Raw genomic sequence first — 20,774 nt, forward strand, 5'->3', positions numbered from 1 at the left:
TATCCCCTACTTTTTTTGAATAGTATATATAGAGTTTAAATTAATCACATGTACTATTAGTGTCACTACTATCGTCATAATCAGATTGGAACCACATCCAAATTTGCTAGAGTAATACCAGCTATATTTAGCAACCATTCTAGAAACATGTTTCTGGAATCAAGCCAGAAATTCATTTAGCGCAAATGTGATTTCATGCATACTGCATTACATGCATTAATTAGGCCAAGCAAATATGATTTCAGTTTTTCATGGTGTTGATAAACTGATATCCATTAATGTCCCATAAACACATTTTATTTTCAATAAGAAGCAAATTTTCAAATATGTTCCCAAAGAACAAGTGTTCAAATTGGAGTGGTCTACATGTGTAATAGACATAAGAAAATGTAAAAAGAAACTGTTTCCCCCAGGGAAGGTGGAATTTTCATGATAGAAAATGACATATAACAAACATATCCTGGAGGAATTGTGTCATTACACAGATAAACTAAGTGACAAGAATATACTGGTTCATAGAGAATATCAAATTGACATTGATGATAGACAAGGATAAAAGATGTAAGGACTGTCACGAAATCAAAGCACAATGTTCCAGACAAACAGGTAATATAGACTATCAGACTACATACAATCAAAACACATTAACCAGCAGCTGCCAGGCAGGATACGCCCACATTTTCGAGAGATGGATAGAGAACAAGCTAAAAAGAAAGTGATTTTTCCTACAATCAAGGGCCATAATTCAGGAAATTACAATTTGATATGCGCAAATTTCGAAAAGAACTGAGATCTTTGCGTTATAAACTTATATTTCAAGTTTCAACAAAATCAGATAAAAATTGTGACCTCTATAGGGTCCACAACCTTGATATACCATATTTTTTGGGCTATTTGAGAACGAAGGGCAGCCATTTTGTCTGTCAGTTTTGGGCCGATTTTCACGAAATTCGAACTCAGCCGTCCTTAGGGTGTAACAGTGATATAATAATACATTTTTTAAATCGGATATAAATTATGACCTCTATAGGGTCCACAAGCTAAAAACGCGATTTTTCGTACAATCAGGAGCCATAATTCAGGAAGTTACGGTCCAATTTGAACTCAGCCGTCCTTAGTGTGTAACAGTGATATAATAATACGTTTATTTAAATCAGATAATAATTATGACCTCTATAGGGTCCACAAGCTAAAAACGTGATTTTCATACAATCAGGGGCCATAATTCAGGAAGTTACAGTCCGATATGCGCGAATATCGTAAGGAACCGAGATCTTCGGGTTATAAACTTACATTTCAAGTTTCAACAAAATCGGATAAACATTGCGACCTCTACTGGGTCCACAACCTTGATATACCATATTTTTACACTATTTGAGAACGAACGGCGGCCATTTTGTCTGTCAGTTCTGGGCCGATTTTCACGAAATTCGAACTCAGCCGGTGATATAATAATACGGTTTTTTTTTTAAATCGGATATAAATTATGACCTCTATAGGGTCCACAAGCTAAAAACGCGATTTTTGTACAATTAGGAGCCATAATTCAGGAAGTTACGGTCCAATATGCGTGAATATTGAGAGGAACCGAGATCTTTGGGTTATTAACTTACATTTTAAGTTTCAACAAAATGGATAAAAATTGTGACCTCTAAAGGGTCCACAACCTTGATATACCATATTTTTTCGCTATTTGAGAACGAAGGGCGGCCATTTTTCTGTCAGTTTTGGGCCGATTTTCACGAAATTTGAACTCAGCCGTCTTTAGGGTGTAACGGTGATATAATAATACTTTTTTTTAAATCGGATAAAAATTATGACCTCTATAGGGTCCATAATTCAGGAAGTTACGGTCCGATATGCGCGAATATCGAAAGGAACCGAGATCTGTGTGTTATAAATTTACATTTCAAGTTTCAACAAAATCGGATAAAAATTGTGCCCTCTATAGCGTCCACAAGCTAAAAGTGTGATTTTTCGTACAAACAGGGAGCCACGGTGGCTAGGTGGGTAAGACGCTGGCTCGCTAGCCTGGAGGTCGGGTGTTCGATCCCTGCATTGGCCGAGAAAGTTCATCTGGATTTTCCGACGTGGTTTCCCCTTGTCAGTGGTGCAGAACGGAGGGCCTGACAAGGACAGCTGTCTAGTCCTTCGGATGAGACGAAAAACCGAGGTCCCGTGTATACATTAGAATGCACGTAAAAGATCCCTTGGCAGTTGGAATTCGATATAAGAGTAGGCGATAGTGCCGCTGCCCGGGCAAAATTTCCCTCATAGCACACTGTATGGCGTATGCCCGTCTTCATTAGCCCAGTATAGGAGCAGAACAGTAGGACGTTAAACCCCTTTTCATTTCATTTCATTTCGTACAAACAGGGGGCATAATCCATGAAGTTTTGATCCGATACATGCCAATATCGAAAGCAGCCGAGATCTTTTGGGGATAAACCTATATTTAAAGTTTCGTCAAAATCGGATAAGAATTGTGACCTGTAGAGAGTCCACAAACAATTGTGGACGTCCAGACATACGGACGTCCGCACGGACAGGGGCGACGACAATATACGTCCACATGTAAATGTGGGCGTATAAAAATGAAATGAGGTTTAACATACTACACCAACTGGGATAATGAACATAGGTATACGCCATATAGTGTACTATGAGGGAAAATTTTGCCCGGACAGTGGCACTACGGCCTTCTCTTATTTCAAATTCCAACTGTCAAGGGTTATTTTATGTGCACGGTAACATATACATGGGACCTTGATGTTTTATGTGCATGCTAACATATACATGGGACCTTGATGTTTTGATCCACCTCAATGACTAGACATTGTTCCTTCCTTGTTAGCCACTCAGTACTGAACAAATGGTCAATTAATATTATTATTGACCAGTAATATATCTTACCCTGAAATAAACTAACAATATAAATAAATATGTTACCTCTAAAGTTGCATCGTTGATTTTTGTATGAAATATGGATTTATACTGATCTATTGAATAATCCCAACACCATCCACCTGTTCCTATCATAAATCCTATACACCACATTTTCCAAAATAGCTGCATTTTCGTATATTGAACAATTGTATTTATACCAGTGGCTCCATTTCCATTTCCCCCACCGTTAACGTTCTCTGTTAATTTTGTGTATGGCAATTCTTTTGTTTTTGTATCCAAAACTTTGTAGAAATAAAATAGAATACCAAATGAGAGGAAGCCACCTCCAACTGTATCACAGAAAACATCTATATAATATCCACTGGAGAGTCTTTCGGAATTATACACACGCCCCAGCCCCGCACGCTTGCGATGCACTGAGCCGTCTAAACTATCCATCCATGAACGTAACATAAAAAGAACAGCACCCACACGGCGTTCGCTTAAATTTTCTGAGGAAATAAATTTTGCGGCTATTAAGGCAAGAAAAAGATGTCCGAAACTAATCATATTCGGTGTGATAAAATAGAATACGGTGTTAAATCTGGTTATGTATTGGAAACATTCTATCGTCGGATTAAAAAAATAGTGACTGAAATGGTCGGTCATTATGAGCTTGGCCGATAGAGGAAGAAAGGGAGAATAATGTCCATCTTCTGGCACAGAGGGTACGGCTAATGACGGAGTTTCTTGTAAGGTAGCATATAGGAAAATGTCCATAACAACGAAATACACAAGGATGCTGAATCCAACGAGGGTAACCACACTTCTTTCATCTTTGCAAAAATGTGGATTGCAGGAAGGCATTTTTAGGATAGAGCACACATTAGTTATATACATAAATCACGATCTTCTGTAGTTTAACTTTCACAACCTGAAATGATAATACACAATAGTTAACATGTAGCCATATCATAAAATAACAAATTTGGTATCCAAATGCTTAAAAAGCTGTCGAAGGAAACATTGTGATTCATTAACAGAAATGTCACTCATCTAACAAATTCATCCAATCTGATTGCTGTTTTTTGCAAACACATCTCACTTGTTGCTTCATTAGGCAAATAAATAATTTTAAATTGGCATGATTTAAACATGTTTTAAATTAATCAACCATAAAAAGGTTCCCTGGCTGAAAAGATTCATCAATCAAATTTCAAGCAGTTGTTGTTTTGTGTTGCTATTACACTAGTGCTGAAAATTTGCCAATAATGTTGTTACAATTACAGTATATTTTTAACCAAGGTAAAATACCAAATGTTATACAATATGTGGAATAAAGAGGTCAGATTTTTCATTTAAATTGCAATGCACAAGCCAACACAGTTGTTGCTTTTTACATATAATCAATGGAAACGACATTGTCGCAGAGCATTTCATATTGTCAGCGATACCCTTCCATACCTACTCAGATACAGTATTGTATTTGACACCGTCATAAGGCTTTCTTACATGCACAGTAGTCTTAAACATCTGCCATCATCCTCTAATTGGCTAAACTGTTTTTAAAACACATTTTCATCTTCCTCTAGTCGTGAGAGTTGGGGATTTGAATGGGGTATTATACGTGGAATAGACAAGGGTCTCTCTTCATCTAAATCTACTACTAGATACAGTCTTATTATCAAAAATAACACTCCTCAGTACTCAGAATTTTCATATTTTGGACGATGCTTACTCATTGGACAACCGCACACTGATTGACAGGCTTCAATATTTTTTGATATGACATGACAATTAAAAGATGGCAGCTATGACATGCTAGGTTTTCAGTCCATAGCAGTAAGCTTGTGCTTGTTTTAAGAAAAAAATAATTCAAAGAAATTGTCAAGCCATTTTCTAACTACATGTCGAATCACAGATATTAAGGGCTTGATCATGGGGAATTGGGTAAAATGAACTCTACATGTAATTTGTTTGTTTTCATTTCTAAGTTAAGTCTGTATCACTACAGTCCTGGGACTGTACACATAATCTGATATGTACGTTTGTTTGTGATTTCTGCGTATTGTGTCTTGTTTGTAAATTTCTCTTGTAATTGTTTGTGTGTGGTGCAGCCCCCGTGCACTTACTATTAGATTCATTGTTAACTTTTGTTAGTAAAAACTAGAAGTTAAAAAACCCCCAAACCAAGTCATATTGATTGATGGTAGCAGATCAACCAGTATTATCAATCTGTAGCCCTACTCTAGTAGATTACTTCCTTTAGGGAAGGATATCTTACTGTACTTGACAATCCAGTGAAATATGTACAGAAAGATAATTTCATACTAAACCATTCAAATGCAAATTTCCATAATTTAGTATTTAAAAAGGTGAACCTCTTTGATATGAGTTAAAAATAAAATTGTTCATTTCACAGGGGATTTGTTTGTTAATTTTATATTTTGGGTGGAGGGAAGTGAGGGCTGAGAACAATCTATCCCCATTAAATATTGTACATCCATAGATAATACATTCTGTGTTCTTGTGTTGACACAGAAAGCCAAAAATGAAAATAAATTACCAAATAAACCAACTTCCTTGAATTGTATCAGGGAAATAACACATCAGATGAACCTCATTCTTTACATCCTACTTTTCTGCACCCACTGCATGCAGTGTGCCATGACACTGCTACAGTTTTTCATCCCATCTGAACGACTAAATACTGTTCTTGACAGACCTACATCCTGGACGACTGACAAGGGGAAACCACATCATCAGATGTACCTTCTCTTTATGTTCTACTTTAAGCACTCACTGCATGAAGACAGGTATCTGCCATGCAGTGTGCTATGAGGGAATTTTTGCCCAGACAGCGGCACTACAGCCTACTCTTTATTTTGATTTCCAACTGTATTAGGTTCTTTAACATGTACACCAATGTGTACACAGGACCTTAGTTATTTGTCCCATCCGAATGACTCGACACTGCTCTTGACAGGCCGTATGTACTGCATGACTGACAAGGAGAAACTATGCCAGAAGATCCTGAAGAACCTTCTTTATCAACACCGGGACCAAACCTTAAATCGCCTTGTACATGAACCAAGATTTATTTTTGTGTAATAATATGAATGATCCATTATACTGACGTGAATTTTCATTTGATTCTATTCAGAGAACTGACTTAAACAGGAGGTATTTCATGTAAAAACCTAAAAGAAGCATTATACAAGAGCTAAACATGCCTTTATACATGGCGTTTTTCTGGATTTAAATGTCAGCAGGTACTTTATCTACATGACATATCAGTACTCAGCAATATTACATTTTATACTACATTAATTTACTACTTTATCAAACGTAATCTATATTTTATATTCTCCATATCAATATAATATTTTCTATTAGTTTCTTAATATAATATTTTCTATTAGTTTATCAATATAATATCTTCTGTTAGTTATCAATATAATATTTTCTATTAGTTTATCAATATAATATTTTCTGTATATTTTAAGATTAGTTTTATTTTCTAGTCTTTTTAATCCTTTAATGTATAATGCCACTGTAAGCCTACATATTTAAGATTATTAAATTGTCACATATTCTAATTTTTAAAAATATGTGATTTGTATAAACTGGTTATGGTTTTGTTTTTTGTTAGTTGATAAAAGAGGAAATCTACCTGAAACAATCTCTATATAAATCGTTTAACATGAAATAGACTTTAATGTCTGGATAATACAATACTTCTGTCAATTTACGTCTAGCATAGACTTGGTTTATTTGATGAACTATATGAACGTCATTTATTAAATGCTTTTAATTATAAGTATTGTGCTGAATATCAGCATATCCATCTTTTATTCCCAACTGTTGATGTTTCTTCTATGTCCACATGCGCGTGCAACCCAAGTACATGTAGTTTATATAATAACATAGAGGCTTTATTTAAAATCATTCCTGTTTGGACTACACAGTTACCTGTATATCTTTAGGTGTGTTTATATTTAGCTGCATGTAAATTTTAGATATTTGAACCCATCTCATTTTACCACCGTCATTAACCTGGTTAGAGCAAAGATGTAAGGTGTTAAACCCCATTTCATTTTATAAAGCCATACGTGTGTTATGTCATGGTTCAACTGTTTTTTATTGTTACCGTTATTATCTACAATGTCTTGGTTGTAACTTGTTACCATTGCTTTATTACATAAAATGTGAAAGTATTTAAATATTTATACAAATTGTATTCACGAAGCAAATCGATACAGGATAAAACACTTCTTATCCACATCAAATGGGAATGCTTTTCAAAATTAGGGATTTGTAAATCAAATATTTAACTCATCTGAACTGAAAAATATATACTATTATCCCCCACTCCCACCCACCCCAAAATACTATATGTATGTACTAACTTCATTTATTACTCTTAAACTTAAAACTATGTAAATAATGTACTAGATTTATCACCCCCCAAAACTATGTACCAAAAATTTACACAAATATCTACTAGATTTATACCCACACAAAAATATCATCTACTAGATTATCATCCCCCCCCCCCCCCAAAAAAAAAATATCTGCTAGATTTATCAGCCCTGCAAGAAGTAACAAAACATCTGTAGCTATAGTTGTAAGAATTAGAACTGTAATGTATCTAGATGTAGTCAATTCAATAGTGGACATAAGGATTAAGAAATATATGCCTTGGTTAAATTCTGCTTCTCTTGAATAAACTCAAGTAAACATGACACAATTTCTACTTTCAAGAATGATGTTTTTTTCAAATCTGCCATCTGTGTATTTACTATTATATACCATACTAAAACTGCTGCCCACATTTAAGACCCTGATGTGCAGTCTTCCCATCAGATCAGGAAAACACATATTCATATCGATTTCCAAAACCTGATAAGTCGGCTCTTAACGTCTCCTTTATTTGTGTAAAAACAATTTGTTATTTGATTAGATCTGAAGTGATATTCTGTTAAGGATCAGAAAACTTTCCAATACTTACATTGACAATTTTCAGCACAGCAGATTTTATTGATTCTGTTTGCTGTCCTTAATACAGAGTTTTTATACATGTAAATAATATTCTCCTTATATCCATATAGTCATCTATGCTGATATATCATAATATAATTGTTATTGTCATATATACCTACTATCACTGTTCAACTTGGTCTAACATACAACTCTCTATGAATAGATCGTAGAACATTATCTACATATAGAAAAAAATCCCAGTAACAATAACAAAACCATACACAGAACTTCTGCTGACTTAATTAATCTGCACTATAAACCTACTACTATAGAGATAACAATTTCCATCTAGTAAATAGTTCTAACTTATTATTACCCTAGATTCAAATATATGTTTGGTATCAACAACTCATTAGGACTATTAGGAGAGGTAAACATGGGATTAACCAATTACATATATAAGGATTAATATACATGTAAGTATAAGTACCTGGACTAATTAAACTCCATACAAAAATACTTAAAGTTGCAATAAGCAGATCATTCATGTTTATCTGAAATATGTACTACAAGTATTTTAATGTAATGTTTATTTGTCATTATATAATTAATTAAATACATCTTGAGGGTTAAAAATCCTTCACAAAGACCTAATTGACCATAATCTACCTCTTTCTCTATGACCCATCAAATTGTACATTACGTACTGAATAAAAATATCAATGGTTTTGGGCAAGAGTTGGTTTTTTTTTTTCATTCTTCACCTTGTTTTTCTTTGTTGTTGAAATCTCATATCTCTAATATCAAGGAAAAATCCAATCAATTTTGTGGTTGCCCGATCAATTACATGAATTGTTGCCCAGTAAAAATAAATCAATTGAAAGACGACAAGAATGCTATACCGGTATTGAAAGTGTTTGAATATTGCACAATTTACAATTTTTGATTATGTTGGCTATTCAAATGTAATCAATACATATAGCAAACTTGAAAAGGAATTTAATAACAATAAGACCCTGTCAACCAACAAGAAATCAATTAATATTCTATCATGAAACCTGACTAATCCAGTACTACGCTACCACTGCTAATAAAATGGTCCATAAGGTCTACATGTTATAAATAAAATATCTTGAGTGGAGAGTCTAAAGGTCGTATCTGGCACATTTGATGAAATTCATTTATTTATTCCTTAGTTGTATTTCTAAACCTATGGAATAAATAAATGAATTTCGTCGAATGTAGCAGATAGTTAGTTGTACAATGTATTTCTAACCCCTGTTTTTATTAGCCCAGTCAGAGCAGAACAGTTTGATGTTTAACCCCATTTCATTTCTGTATTTACCAATAAAAAAGAGTTTTTAAAGATGTTGTTTCAAAATGTCCTCCTATGACTTCTACATGTATGTTAATTTTAAATCCATGCCAGTGGTTTATAATAATGATTTTAATCTTTATAATAACAATCTAATTAGCTCATTATGTCACAATCATCTCATAAATACATGGAAGGGAGTGGCATATGAAGTCTGCTCCAGAACAAATACTGTATATATATAAAAAGTCAAATCCATGGTAACACAAGAATTATTAAATCCATGAAATGTCTAATTAGCAAAAAGCAACAACTATAATAGGTTGATGTGTTCACTTCACTAATAGGTTAATGTGTGTACAAAATTTCATAAAGATATATCTTGAATGATTTATGAGAAATGATCTCGAAACAAAACAAAGTCCATTTCAATATTTCTACCTTAACTTTATTCAGAAGATTATATTCAGAGTTCTTTTACAAAACATTATAATATTACCATTCTGACTTTCTTTTTTAAAAATCCTATGTTTATTCTTAGCACTATGTCAGATAAAGAGAGTACCAATGAGATATTGTTCTAAAACCAGTACCGGATCTTGTGGGGACAAAGTGGGACAAATGTCCCAAGCCCCCCCCCCCCCAAACATTTGGGGTTGTGTCCAAGAATTGGTATTACTGACTGGGGTTCATAACATGGTGGACTTTTGGCTAAAGGTTTCTTATATTGCCTTTTATCAGTCATCACTGTTTGTCTTTTAAAAGGACTGACTGGAATTTGTACATTGGCTGAAGTTTGAAATGAAATGAAATGAAATAGAGTTTAACTGTGCTACGGCCTATCGAGTTCCCACTGCCAAGGGATCTCAGATTTTCATCCCATCCAAATGACTAGGCATTATTCCTTGCCAGGCCCCCAGTCCTCCCCATTGTGGGATTTGCCTGCATTGGACTCAATGCTTTTTTCCCTAATCCAGCTCCTCCCCACCTTTGACTTGTCCTGGATCCACAAGGTTAATCCCACAGTATTGAAAACGATTAAAGATGCATTATGTGAGAATTTGATAAAGAGCTGACAGTTCATGATACAACAGTTAAAAAAATAGATAATAAAAGGGAATATATTGAAAATTCCAGTCAAATTACTTTATTCTGTCATTGCTACCATTTTTAAGGAAATAAACGAAAGACTTTTGATTAACCATTTTTTAATTAAATTTTTAACTGTCAATCGTGTTTAAATCCGTTAAAAATAACAACCATCCAATGGTCTTGAGAGTTGATTATGGGCTTGGTATGTGAATACATGTGTAATTAATGATTTAATTACATTAATGAAAGATTTGCAATAGGCAGATTTAGCTGTTACATAATGCATCTTTAATATACAACTCCTTCATTTTCCTGACCATTTTTATGACTATTAGCGTTAGTTGGCAGCCAGGGGAGGAGAGTCAGAAAGATATAAGGCCCTGTAATTTTTTCTGAATCTCCAAAGGCTCAAAGTTTTTGAGAAATTACCGATTCTGACTCGGACATAAATGATATTATACATGTACATTATACAATCTTCCAAAACTGAATGGTTTACCTATTCAAAATGCATACTACAATCTCTCTATGATTTAACGACCCAAAGCTAATAGAACAATCATGTATCAACTTTTCTAAATATTTCACTGACATGCAATATTGTTTGGTAATATTGTTTTAAAAACAGCTTGTAATCATAGGATCCTATCAGATACATATTTGGAAAGACAATTAAACTTTCAATCAGTATATAATGTAAGGTGTTTCTGGACAGGAATCTGTGTAAAAATTTGAAAAAAATCTCTGAACATTGACAATTAATACAGGGTTTAATCATCCTGACTCTCCCCTGCTAGTCAACCCTCAAAATAGATACATGTACAGTAAAGGCTAGGGAAACAGCCTGGGCCCTGTACGAAATTTTAATTAAAGATAAAATCCAGATATTAGTAGATACCTCAATTTTGATTGGCTAAGCACTAAAATCAATCTAATATTATCCAATCAAATTACTAAAATTTGGATTTTATCTTAGTTAAAATTTCGTGAAACAGACCCCTGGTATAATAAACTAAAATAGATATAAAGTTTTTTAGAAAATCATTCTTTGAATACATGTATAGATGTAAATTGGTTCCCAATGGATCAAGGTACATGTACCTATTGCGCAATAATATGTTATTTTCTTAAAAGTCATCTACATGTAGCTTATCAGAGTTCTGTTTGTTCAAATCTAGTTTAAAATATTTTGAGCAAACATTAGTGACATTTGCCTTAAATGAGATCAATTGGGAAACAACTGGCGTAGATATTTATCTTAAACATCTCAATTCACTGTCTTGACTTTCTCTATCTGGTAATCCATATCAATCATAAAAATGTCTACTTTAAGTAAGTTAAAATCAAGTGCCAAAATGAAAAGCATAATTCGTTATCTAAAGTTTAAAGGAGTTAAATCGTTAATATTTTGGAACTAGAAATTGACACAAATGGGCGGCAATGCATATAATAACGTAATATGAATGTATATAAACTGATTTACATTCAATAATTTCCGTTTTTACTCTAATTTCAAATCAGTTGTGTGCGACGAAATACGTGAGAAATCTCAATCGAATGACAATCTCTAGCATGTGGTTATTCCAGTCTACAACTGTAGTATTTATAGCGCATGCTCTCCAGATAAGAATATTGTGTCACTGTTTGATATGACTTGTCTCGCTCTTCAAGTCCCTTGTTACAAATGGCACTGAAACACAATGATAAAACCAGAAGCCCATCTTTTCCCAGTAAGAACACAACATCAATGTTGATTTAAATTGACAAATAATTTGTGTTTTCAATGCCAAAGACTTTGGATGATATTGAGTTAAAGACTTAGCTACGTTAAGCTTAGATTCTTAGAATGTTGGGCCTTTCAGAAAAGCATGTCAATAATTCATTACTTTATATATTTGGATCTGTTGCTTATGTATAACGAGTGATCTGTTTAATGGAACGACCACAATATATCTGGCTTATTGACATATTTATCCAGACATTACTACAGCTTTGAGTTCAGAAACTAGTTACTAATCAAAATAAAACTGACCATTTGTAATTCTTTGATAAATAATCTCAGAGCCTCAGGTTAGTTTCACAGCACTATATAAGATAATATATCTCACAATCTGACCAAACCAATGACATGCACTAAAACATATCTGGGACGACTTCTTTAAAGATACATGTAGTTCAAAAATAATGCAGGCCTAATCATTGTTAGATATGCTAATAGCAACCTTCAAAAATGAAGTATTGTGTAATAATTACATATTGTTTAGCCATACTAAGATAGTATTGATATCAGATATCACTTGTCATCTCAAGCCAGGTATATTACATAATCACCCTGGGGAACATACACAAGGTGCAGTTAGGCTAGGAAATATTTTTATTAAAAAAAGTACCTAAAATCTCTTTTAAAATAAATTTCGAAACGTACATCCAAAAATATCTGTGGAAATTTATTTTCTGTGCTTAAATTTTAGTTTTGTATATTGATAATCATAATCCAGTCCTTCTTTAAAAATTAATTCAAACATTGAAATGATTTTATTCTATTTCAAGTTCCAGTCTATAAAAATTGATCTTTTCAAATTAAAATAAACTGCAATATTATCATGTGACTGTTGTCTGTATTGCAATAAAATTTCATACATTAGTTTTATGTGACAAATGACTCATCCTAGGTTTATGTGGCTATGCATTGATAATTAGGGCATAAGTACATAAATTAATAACCAAAATACAAAGAAAGTTTATATGTCAAATTTTGAGATGTTCAAAAATGATCACTAGATTTGATTAATGCTGTTATTTACATGTAAATGATTTACAGAATTCTTATGTACAGTGTATGAGTAAGTTAATTATCATACTAACACTGTCATTAAGGCAAGTGTGTCAATGTGGAATTATTGCCTACACAAATTTCATTAAAATATATCAGGGGCAGCTCCTTTAAATCATCTCGGAACTTTTACTTATGTTTTGTAAATGACACAACACACCCTCAAATTCATCTTTAAAACATCTAAGCTTCTTTTTGTATCCGTATTAATCATTTATTATACAACTTTAATAAAGAATATATACCAGTATTATTTTAAAAAAAACAAAACTGTGTGAATGACTCTTGGGAGCTTTTATCTTTAGTCTGACCAAGCATATTTCTGAAGCTCTATAACCTTATTTCTAAGAAATAGAGTCATTCTGTTTTCATTTGTGGTTGGCAACGTTTCCAAACACACACCTATAGTGAAGTACAATTTCAAACACACACACCTGTAGTGAAGTACAATTTCAAACACACACCTGTAGTGAAGTACAATTTCAAACATATAATGTAATACAAACAGATTGGACAAGTTCAGTAGGATAATAATATGGAGGATGACCCAGAAATGAAATAACTCAGGTTTAACGTCCTACTGTACTGTACCAAGGCTGACCCAGTCCCCCATAAATAATAACATACAATACTTTAAAGTCTTTGAGCGTGATTGGTACATGAATCTCTTTTGAATCTCTAATAGGAATATCAGTCCAAAAATGGTTCAGTATTTACAAAGTTGAACTGAAATTCCATCAATCTATTCTACTCCCTATAACCAGGCCCACCGCCATCTTTATCTAATTAATGGGCTTGTTTTTAATCCTATTGAATCAAGTTAGGAAATTATCTAACATTGATGTTTTAAATTTTGTTTATTAAATGGTGAGAATTAAGCTTTGAGAAATTTGATATTTTTACAAAATAAAAATCTTGCACTGTTACGTTAAAGAAGATAACAAACCTGACCAAACTAAGTTTATATTTCTTGTAATGAATCAAATTAATTAGTAATTACATAAAGGTATATACAATTATAGACTATATACCTGACAGCTTAGCTATTATACAGGTGTTTCGCCCTCAGGATTGTAGTACATTTGTTCGAAACCTGAATTGCTAATTGGACATATACAACCTGTTGCCAACAGCAGAGGTAACAATCCAGTCAAACATGATCATATAAAAATAGAATGAGACTACTACCATTAACATTTAAATCTCATTCAATCAAAACAGCTATAGTGCTTTCAACGTCAAACAATTAACCACACTGTCTCACCTCACGGGGCAAACAATAGTTAACGATTACTGACTGTTGAACTTCCTAAGATACCTTTATATCACCCTACATGTACATGTAACTACCGACTAACTAACTGTAATAATTTTCGCAAAATTATTTTTTGAAATGAAAGGCACAAATTTGAGTAATGATAATATAATAATGTCAACTGTGAGACAGTTTGGATATTTTGGCCAGGTGTAACTTCATGTTGGTGCTAACTGTTGCTAATAGAATCTAACTGGTTAGGGTATAGACAGCATTAGGGAGGATTGTATATATGAAATTGTGAAAAATTATGGTTTTAAAAGTCTATAAACCTTTCTCTTTAAACAAAATTGAGATTAGTTTCAGCCCCCACAAAAAGAAAAACAATCCTATGTCCCTGTACATTAATGTCTTTTTAAAATGGAGCAATGTCTTTTTTTTTCATCTTCACACATTCAGATCCCAATTACATGTATTGGGTAAATATTAATAACTGTGTCTCATTCGCTCTGAATCAAAGAAATATTTCATCATGTAAATTTCAATAACTATTGCATCTATTCAGCTGTTTATTTTATTTATTGTTCGAATGTGATTACCTCAATTAAGACTATGGATGAAATGTGGTTTTATGTCCTATTGTTCTGCTCCTACTGGGCTAATGAAGACGGGCATATGCCATACAGTGTGTTATGAGGTAAATTTTGCCTGGACAGCGGTACTATAGCCCACTCTTAAGTTATATCGAATTCCAACTGCCAATGTGCACGCCAATGTGTACACAGGAAATCATTTTTTCGTCCGATCCGACTATACTACCAGTATACGTTGTCCCTTGCCAGACCCTTGTGTCCTGTACAACCGACAAGGGCGAACCATGGCTCCCACATTGTATTTGTACTGCAAACATTCTACTAATACATGTGATGATCATTCCGGCGCTCTTCAAATACTGGAAATGGTGATTCCACTGATAACTTCCATCTTTGACTCCAGCCACAGTTCTATAGATGGTTCTAAGGTCTTCCTCGAGTTGGTTTTGTAATCATTAGATTACAAATTACCAAAAAGTTACAGGTCTGTAAATCCCTTAATTTCCAATTAATATGACCCCAAAATATAGGACCCTACTACCCATAGCTCAACATAATTAACTAATCCACAATGAAATAATTCTATGATTTTGAAAAATATAACGGCTTAATTATGACGATAAGTGTTGAATATTATTCGTTTGCGGTTATTTTTTTTACTTGTACAAAACGTCAGTGAATTTACCCATAGAAGTGGAGACCAGGTCAATGCTACATATATTGAAGCTATTTGAATATATGTTGGTTTTTTTTAAAATCTTAGTGTTGGTTATATAGGTACCTATAAGTTTAGATTCAGTATACTATAGCACAAATTTCAAGGTTTGTTGACCTGAGGCAATAGATACTAACAGAAACATAACAGTTTTTAGATGGATATCTAATAACAAATTTAAACTCTATACATGCATGCAGTAGTTATTGAGGCCCTAATCGAACTATTGTTATGCTCTATTTACATGTAACTCTGCAGGTTTACTACATTACTAACTGTATAAATACTAACAAAAATCTACCGGCTTCACCCATCACACATGAATAGATACAGTAAGTGACCTAGTACATGTAGATACAAACAGGATCTTAACATAAACAAGTACAACAATATACATAAAAGATTTATTTACATACAGTCTTACCAGCAAGAATCTGATATAGAATGTACATTAATTGGAGAGTGTGTTTGGACATTAGTGGATCAATTTGTTATATTTCATTTCTTTGTCTACTGGGTACTTAGAATAATACAAAATTCAGCGATCCAATAACTAATCAACGACAAGAGCATTTTTGTGTCAATGTTGCCCAAACCATTGCAAAAGATGAATGAAAATGACGGATATATGTTACAGATATGCATATTCTAGACATCATATCCTAAATTTAAATGATTTTAGAAAATTTTTTTTGACTGTTCTTGTCTGTGATTATTACATGTAGGACCCCAATTCAGGACTCAACAAAAACAGTGATAAAATTTCATATAATTTCAGTACCTGACATAGAAATCCCACATACATTTCATTTTGTAAGTCCTCAAATTTCATTCTATCCACAAGCTCCTCAATAGACACGCTCATCACATACAGTGGTAGGTCATACAGCGATTATCCTTCATAGACTTAAACAATGTAATTCCTTACATGGTACCCGGTTAAACAAATCTACAGCTGCATAGATGAGATCAATATTTTGTGTTGAAACTTCAAGACGAGCTACGTGTACTTAGTGCTATTTATTAACAGGTACCCTGAGACTGCTCCTTTAAACAAAATGTTACCAAAGATATTTTCATCTGATGGTAAGAATGTGACTGGATCAGGAATTAGAACTGTGGGTCAATAGGGAGCTTCTGTATGACATACATGTATTGTATTTTTAAAACAAAGGTTCACAATCAATACAGCTTTATGTATTAAAAGTATATTTGGATCTATATATCTCATAATATCATTGATTTCTATTGATGTATATTTCAATTTAAACTACTAGTCTGAATAAAAGTAGACAGCTGCCTGCCTTACAATATAATCTATTTTCACATTCAGTAGTTATATATTTCATTATGTTGTAAAGCTAAAAGTATTAGGTTGAGTAACACATCAGTATCAATCAGTATCAACTTTATGTAAGTATCAGGTTGAGTAACACATCAGTATCAACTTTATGTAAGCATCAGGTTGAGTAACACATCAGTATCAACTTTATGTAAGTATCAGGTTGAGCAACACATCAGTATCAACTTTATGTAAGTATCAGGTTGAGCAACACATCAGTATCAACTTTATGTAAGTATCAGGTTGAGCAACACATCAGTATCAACTTTATGTAAGTATCAGGTTGAGCAACACATCAGTATCAACTTTATGTAAGCATCAGGTTGAGTAACACATCAGTATCAACTTTATGTAAGTATCAGGTTGAGCAACACATCAGTATCAACTTTATGTATCAAATGTCAGTAGGAACTTCACAAACTGTCAAGTATCAGGTTGAATAACATAAGTCACTATCAATTTCATCGTAAATAGCCAATTCTCTTAAACACAAAAATTTGAATTCGTTAGAATGGGAATGTGAATCACAATTCATGGTGCAAGCATAGGGTACAAAATGTGGCTGTCAAAGTTCTGTGGAAGTCGGATTGATATGCCAAGGTTGACACCTGAACAACAAGTAACCCCCATTGAATGATTACAAGAGAACATGAGTACCACCGTGGTCTGAATGCCATCATCAAGCTACCAACTACAAAGTCGACAGAGCAGTTGTCATATATTTATTCTTTTATCGTTAATTAATTAGCAGAAATCATTGAAAATCAATAGGATTCTTCATCTCATAAACACTGTGTATAAATATCAAGTCAATGATAACTTTAGCTAGAGCATCCATAACATTTTCCAAATTGATCAAGGGCCGTAACTATGGAAAATCAATGGCCTTCTTTGTATCATGACCTTCAATATGGGTTTATAAAAACACTTTGTACACAGTTCACATAAAACAACATTCTAATAGTTGTTTTTACAATGGAAAGCTAACCCAAATTAGTTCTTGTTCGATGGCTACCATTTCTGCACTATTCTTTAGTTTTCTTTAAGCTAAAAAGGGTACTTATCACCGGTACCTAAAGCTTTTGAAGATGAGTGTTGAACACTGATCACAATTAATGTAGATTTATTTCACTTTATTTACATTAAAAAGTAATAGATCACTCAACTCACAGCCATTGTACTCTGTTATTAAGTAGATATTTTAAAAGTAAGCAATCTTCAAACCAATATGTAAATACAATAAGCCCAAATCATGGACTCTGAACTATTTTCTCTCATTTCTTAGGCTTTTAACTTGGTCTTGGCGTGATATTTCAGCATTATTTACAAGAACCTTACTCAGTAATTACACTTGAAGTGTTATGAAATAGATAATATAAACCCCCACAAATAAAAAGTGCTACACAATTAAAACTGTGTTTCGAAAGTGGAAGACACCTTATTTACTAATTTACTTTAAGTTTTGGCCAACTCAATCTGATTAAAACACTGATCCTACTTGTCTTCACAACACTAGGATCTGGTACAGTTGTTATGTAACTCGCATTCTGGTTAATGTGTGGAATTAACCAATGAAACGGTTTGTTCTGGCGAGTTCTTGGCATGATGTGCACGGAACTGTGTGTAAACCACTAGAAACGTCAATGCTGATTGATTAATCAGTGTCTGACGTCATAGGGTCAAAAGTCGTTCGTATGAACCCTGACGCGAACTTCCACTACAACCAGTCAAAGCTTCATGTAGGTAGGTCATCGAAAGTATAAAAAAAGGAAACAAAATATAGATCTGTGTTTTAATCAGAGTGTGGCTATGTTTTACGTGGAACTGGAACACAAAATCAGTTATATCACAACACTGGTTTTATCTAATGATGTAAAATTTTCAGTGACAACAGAACAGATTGTCATCCCTCTAAACAAACGTCAGTAAATCAACAATTTTATTTTTTTACCCAAATCTATGGTGGCCTATCGTTATCATTCAGGATTTAACAAAATTTCTTTAAAAACCTAAATAAAATGAAAATGAAAAGCAAAATCAAAATCAAAAGTAAATTAAAAGTAAAAGTTCAACCAAAAGCAAAAGTTAAATCAAAACTAAAAATTAAATCAAAAGCAAAAATAAAAATAAAAGTAAAAGTAAAACCAAAATGTAAATTAAAATCAAAACACAAATGAAAACTAAAATCATTTTTAAAAGTAATTTGAAATGTAAAACAAAAGTAAAAGTAAAAAGCAAAATAAAAATATTTGTCGGCCTATCGCTATCATTCAACTTTTTTTCATGCAAAAGTAAAATAAAAATATTTGTCGGCCTATTGCTATCATTCAACGTCCTTGACCCCCATCAGTAACCGTCTTCTATTTCCGACCGCTTCGACTTGACGGTTTGTTCTTCCGCGGTACAAATAAAACTGAATCAGAACAGTATTTTCTTATGGAATGCGATAAGTATAAAGATTTGCGAACACAATATATATATATATATATATATATATATATATATATATATATATATATTCAACCGTAAACATTACTAATCAAACCTTTTGTTTTAATAATCTCTTCAATCCATCAAGCATCATTGTCCTGATCAGTGTTGCAGAATTTGTGATTTATATGTCTACATAATATTAATTATATTACCCGTATCTATTCTAAGTGGGCATGTTGTTTTTTTGTCCTGTTTTTATTTTCTATATTATGTATACTGTATGTATGGTTTGTATTGTCTGTCTGTAAATTGATGCCCGTGTATAACTTTTTCATCTTTTTGTGTTTTGATTTTAATTTACATTTTGGTTTTACTTTTACTTTTATTTTTATTTTTGCGTTTGATTTAATTTTTAGTTTTGATTTAACTTTTGCTTTTGGTTGAACTTTTGCTTTTAATTTACTTTTGATTTAGATTTTGCTTTTCATTTTCATTTTATTTAGGTTTTTAAAGAAATTTTGTTAAATCCTGAATGATAACGATAGGCCACCATACAAATCTCAGTAAATAAACCATTTTATTTTTTTACCCAAATCAAAAATGCCTCAAGTTATTATATTCAAAGCAATCAAATCCCTAAAGTTATTAAATTCAAAGCAATCTTGCCTCTTGGGTTCTGTCACTTATTGATTGTCAATAACAATAAATCTCAAATCTTACCTATTGCATGTACATACTTGTAATGTTATAAAATTTCAAAATGGCCAGTTACACATCAGGAAAGGAAAAAACCAAGTAGATCAGTAGAATAGATTTATTTCGTCAATGGTTTAAAGCTACATGCACAATGTGGTAGAAGGTATTCAATCATTTTCTCTATGGCTATTACAAATAAGCACATCATTAGATATAATTTAGATTATTAAATGAAAAATTCTATGCCATCTGCACAATTTCGTTACCAGATGGAAATAACTTATTCTTTACTAGCTGGCTGATATTCTATGACAGAACATGATGACATCATAAAATCAATAGATAATTGTTGAACTTTAGAAGGGCATAATCTGCATTAGGATTGATCGATTTTAATACTGTTTTGACCAAGGTCCAAAATGTTTCTTGATAAAAACAACCCCTTAATGTGTAAGGACTGAATTGAAGTATTTTCTGTACACATGTATGGATTTAAGCTACAATGAAATCAAATATGGTTTAACATCCCATTGTTCTGCTCCGACCAGGCTAATGAAGACGGACATATGCCATGCTGTGTGCTATGGAAACAAAATCCTTCATGTACTTTTTACTGCACACACAATACAGG

The 20,774-nt window shown here is 32.9% G+C and overlaps 1 protein-coding gene across 2 annotated transcripts in view; it reads right to left on the reverse strand.

Annotated features, from left to right (window-relative positions):
• LOC126829548 (ceramide phosphoethanolamine synthase) overlaps positions 1–20,774 on the reverse strand; it is a 43,868-nt gene that overhangs the window by 16,817 nt on the left and 6,277 nt on the right. Inside the window, exons 1-2 of one of the 2 annotated variants that reach the window (XM_050559497.1) lie at positions 7,898–7,975; positions 2,950–3,820 (exon numbers count right to left, since the gene is read on the reverse strand). In XM_050559497.1, coding sequence (XP_050415454.1) covers positions 2,950–3,786 — 837 coding nt within the window. In that variant the 5' untranslated portion in view covers positions 3,787–3,820; positions 7,898–7,975. Of the gene's footprint in view, positions 1–2,949; positions 3,821–7,897; positions 7,976–20,774 lie in introns of those variants that run through there. The other variant, XM_050559496.1, reaches the window with a different exon arrangement.

The sequence above is a fragment of the Patella vulgata genome, chromosome 8 (genome assembly GCF_932274485.2).
Source record: "Patella vulgata chromosome 8, xgPatVulg1.2, whole genome shotgun sequence".
Taxonomy (NCBI): Eukaryota; Metazoa; Mollusca; class Gastropoda; family Patellidae; genus Patella; species Patella vulgata.